Below are 3,741 nucleotides of genomic sequence, written 5' to 3'. Positions count from 1 at the left end.
CGTTTGTATGCATCGTAGGTGATGCGCGTGATGTCGACGCGCTGTTGAAAACGACGAAGATGATGAAGAAAGTTATTGTTATGGCTCTGAGGAAGGTGATTGCGCTGAAGCCATGGAGATTGTGAAGCGATGATGCAAATTGAGAAGAGGTGGAAGATGTTGAAGGTTGGAGATTTGTTCAGAGGTGAAGATGATTGATGAACGAAGTTGTTGGAGCCTATGAAGATGAAAGAGATGATTGAATCGATGAAGGTTGCGGTTGAAGAGAGATCGATGGAGGAGAGATTGAAGATGAAACTTCTGAGTTTTTTTCGGTTGAAGATTGAAAGTGTAGAGGTAAGTTTTGTTCAGAGAATTTGGTGGTTGAAGAATGGAGATAGCTTCTGTTACGGTTCTTTTATGCAGAGGGATGAGTGATTGACGATGAAAGTTTAATCGATGTCGATGGTGAAGATGCAGGGATGATGAAGATGAAGGATCAAGAAACGGTTATGGCCCTGATTTTCTGAGTTTTGGTTCCAGGTTTATTACTGATTCTCTTTCTTCTTCTCTTTCAGTTTTTTGTGTGAACTGTTTTCTGTTATGGTCATTTCTTGTGATGAAGATGGTTGAAGCTGAGAATTGGTATCGAGATGATGAGGATTGAAGAAAGTTTGTTAGAAATTTTGTTACGTTCTCTTTTTCTCGATTCTGAGTTTTCTCTCCCCCTTTCTGTTGTGAATTTTTGTTATGGCTTTTTGTTGAACCGGCCTTTCTGATATGCGGTGAACGAACCGGCTCCGTTTTATTATGTGATGCAGGATTGAAATTGCGCAGCAGCTCTTGTAGAATCGAATGGAAATTGTGTATGATGCAAGTCATAGCAGGCGTTTTAGACATTAGAACAATAGGCCCCCTTTTTATTGTAATTTCTTTGTAATTTGGCTTGACTCTTGTGATGAATGGATTTTTGGACTTTGGTATATTTTTGTAATGGATTGTATGAATTTTTGTAAGTTTGGTGAATGATCTTGAATGATGAACTTGAACATGTAGAAATCGGATGTTTGTATCTTTAAATGGACATAAAAGAACTTGAATTTGAATCTTGAATCTTGAGCCAAATAGTCTTAAACCTTGACTTTGAATGAATGGTATTTGAATCCCATCTTAATTCTCAAATGAACTTAAAATCAATTTCCAAACAATTCACCTTGTATTGCAATCAACAAACAATTGAGCAACATGATAATCCCTCGATCAAGAACAATCCACAACCTCATTTTTTTGCATCATGCATCTTAGCTTGAATTAAGTTCTTGATGAACAAAATGCCTTGAACGAGATTCGAATAATAGGACCAATTAGACCATCAAATCGAATTCACCCTCTAATCATTGGGACCCTAATTCAATCTTAATTCCTTAATTCAAACCAAACTTGTACGATAAGCCATCAATATATTGAAAGTATAGCGGCGCCTTCATAACCTCGTACAATGACTCAATACCTTGCAATTCATACCATAAGCTTCTTGACTTAATGATCTCGAAACAATGGAAACTCTTTAATTTTTCATGATTTTCGAATGACGAAATAAACGTCCTTCATAACTTATAGCACGGTGAAGAGGGCAAATTTTGGGGTGCAACAGCGGGCCATCGAAATAAATGTCGATTCCACGGAGGTTGTTAGGAGTGTAGAGAATACCACTACGGGGAATCATAAGATTAAATCCCTGATAGAGATGAAATGGGATGTGGAGTTGAGTCATATCTATAGAGAAGAGAATCGTTGTGCATATATGATTGCAAAGAGTGGTATTTACATGAATGAGAGACACATTTCTTTTGAAGAGTGTCCTCCTCATTGGAAGCAGTAATTGGAATATGATCGTAGTGGTTTGAGTTTTCCTCGTCTAGTTGCGCTTTAGTTTTTTCCTCCTTTTTTGGTTGATATATATATATATATATATATATATATATATATATATATATATATATATATATGTATATATGTATATATATATATATATATATATATATATATATATGTCTTTTTTATATGAGAATGTGAGAATAAATCTGAACCATTACATTTTAAAATAAATTGTGGAGATTATGTGGAAATCTTTTTTTCTCTCTCCTACATCATTTATTTTAAGGGATAATACCTATTTTGCCCCCTGCCATATAGGGCGCATTTGAAAAATCCCCCTGCAAAAAAAAAAAAGTTGCAGGAATTCCCTCAACATTTTAAAATAATTCTTTTTAAAACCTTTTCCATGCCACATCACAAAAAATGTTGATCTGTCACGTTTTTTTAATTTTTTTTCAGAACTTAAATGCCACATGTGTATTGGATAGGGTAGAAAGACAAAAATGCCCTTCAGTGTTAACACATAAATGTCTTCTTCTTCCTTGGAAACCCTAAATCTATGTTACATTCACCTTCTTCTCCATCGTTCTTTTTCTTCCATTAGTTCTAGTCCTGTTTTTTTAATTCATCTTCATCCGCGCGGTTTGTTCTTGTAATACTTCTTCTTCATCTAATTCTTCATCCAATCCGCAAGAATGAGTTACCCAGTTTGTTCTTATTCGTGCAATTCTTCAAACAACAAGGTTACTCCTAAATGCGACCATAACATGTCCATGAAGATGTTTGTCACAAATTCTGCTGCAAATCCTGGAAGAAAGTATTGGAAGTGTAAGTTTTGGGGGAGGGAAGATGATTGTAACCTGTTTCATTGGGATGATGAGCTTTGTGGCGAAAGAGAAGCAAATGTCATGGACAGGGAAGTTGTTTATGTGATGAGGAAAATGGAGAAAGATTTAACAAAGAAGATGGAAGATTTGAAGAAACAGCTTGATGATTTAAGGAAGAAACTGAAGTTTCTTATTGATGTACTTGTTGCTATGTATTTTTTCTTCATGATTCATGTAACACACATGGTGCAAAGTTAAATGTATTTATAGTCCAATTGTAATGTAGTATGTTGAAGTAATGAAGTTCTTGTTCTTGTTTGAAAGCAAACAGAGTGTCCAAACAAAGTGTCCTATTGTAATGTATCATGTTGAATTAATGAAGTTCTTGTTTGAAAGCAAACACAGTGTTGATAATTTGTTGAATAAAATTGTTTGTAAAACATTACTTAAATGTTGAATTAATGAAGTTCTTGTTCGAAAGCAAACACATTGTACTTAAAACTCCCATCAAACGTTATACTTAAAACTTGCTTTGGAATCACATTACAAATAAAGTTACAAAAAGGCACATTATGTGCTTACAAAATGCTAGATAAAGTTGCATAATCAGAGGTCCTTAAAGTTACAAAATAGGAGACAAATAAACTACTGAGTCAATCTTCTTGCAATGTCCTTCCATTTTTCTGAAGAATCATCAATCACCAATGGTGCATCTGAAGTTGAGCCAGGCCCACTAATTTTCCTTGAATTTGCCAAAATCTTAATCCTTTCACTAACCCTCTTCCTCTTAGGCTTGCCAACGGGTCCCTTTTTTTTAGTTTTTTTGCAACAGATGCATTAGACTCAGGCTGATCAGCTGCTATGGTTGTTGTTTCAGTTTGAGCGTGTGATGCATGGACTGGATTAACTGCTGCAGTTTGAACAGGTGATGCAGGGGTTGGATTCACTGCTGCAGCTTGAACAGGTGATGCAGGGGTTGGATTCACTGCTGCAGCTTGAACAGGTGATGCAGGGGTTGGATTCACAACCCGTGATTGTTGTTCTTCAAAAGCCTGCA

At 35.7% G+C, this 3,741-nt stretch overlaps 1 protein-coding gene across 1 annotated transcript; it reads left to right on the top strand.

Annotated features, from left to right (window-relative positions):
- Positions 1-2,552: 2,552 nt before the first annotated feature.
- On the top strand, positions 2,553-2,942 carry LOC131649939 (uncharacterized). The gene has a single exon (XM_058919683.1). The coding sequence runs from the start codon at positions 2,553-2,555 to the stop codon at positions 2,940-2,942; it is 390 nt and encodes a 129-aa protein (XP_058775666.1).
- Positions 2,943-3,741: the final 799 nt, after the last annotated feature.

Source organism: Vicia villosa, linkage group LG2 (assembly GCF_029867415.1).
Source record: "Vicia villosa cultivar HV-30 ecotype Madison, WI linkage group LG2, Vvil1.0, whole genome shotgun sequence".
In the NCBI taxonomy this organism is placed as follows: domain Eukaryota; kingdom Viridiplantae; phylum Streptophyta; class Magnoliopsida; order Fabales; family Fabaceae; genus Vicia; species Vicia villosa.
This window is presented reverse-complemented; position numbering and strand designations above follow the sequence as displayed.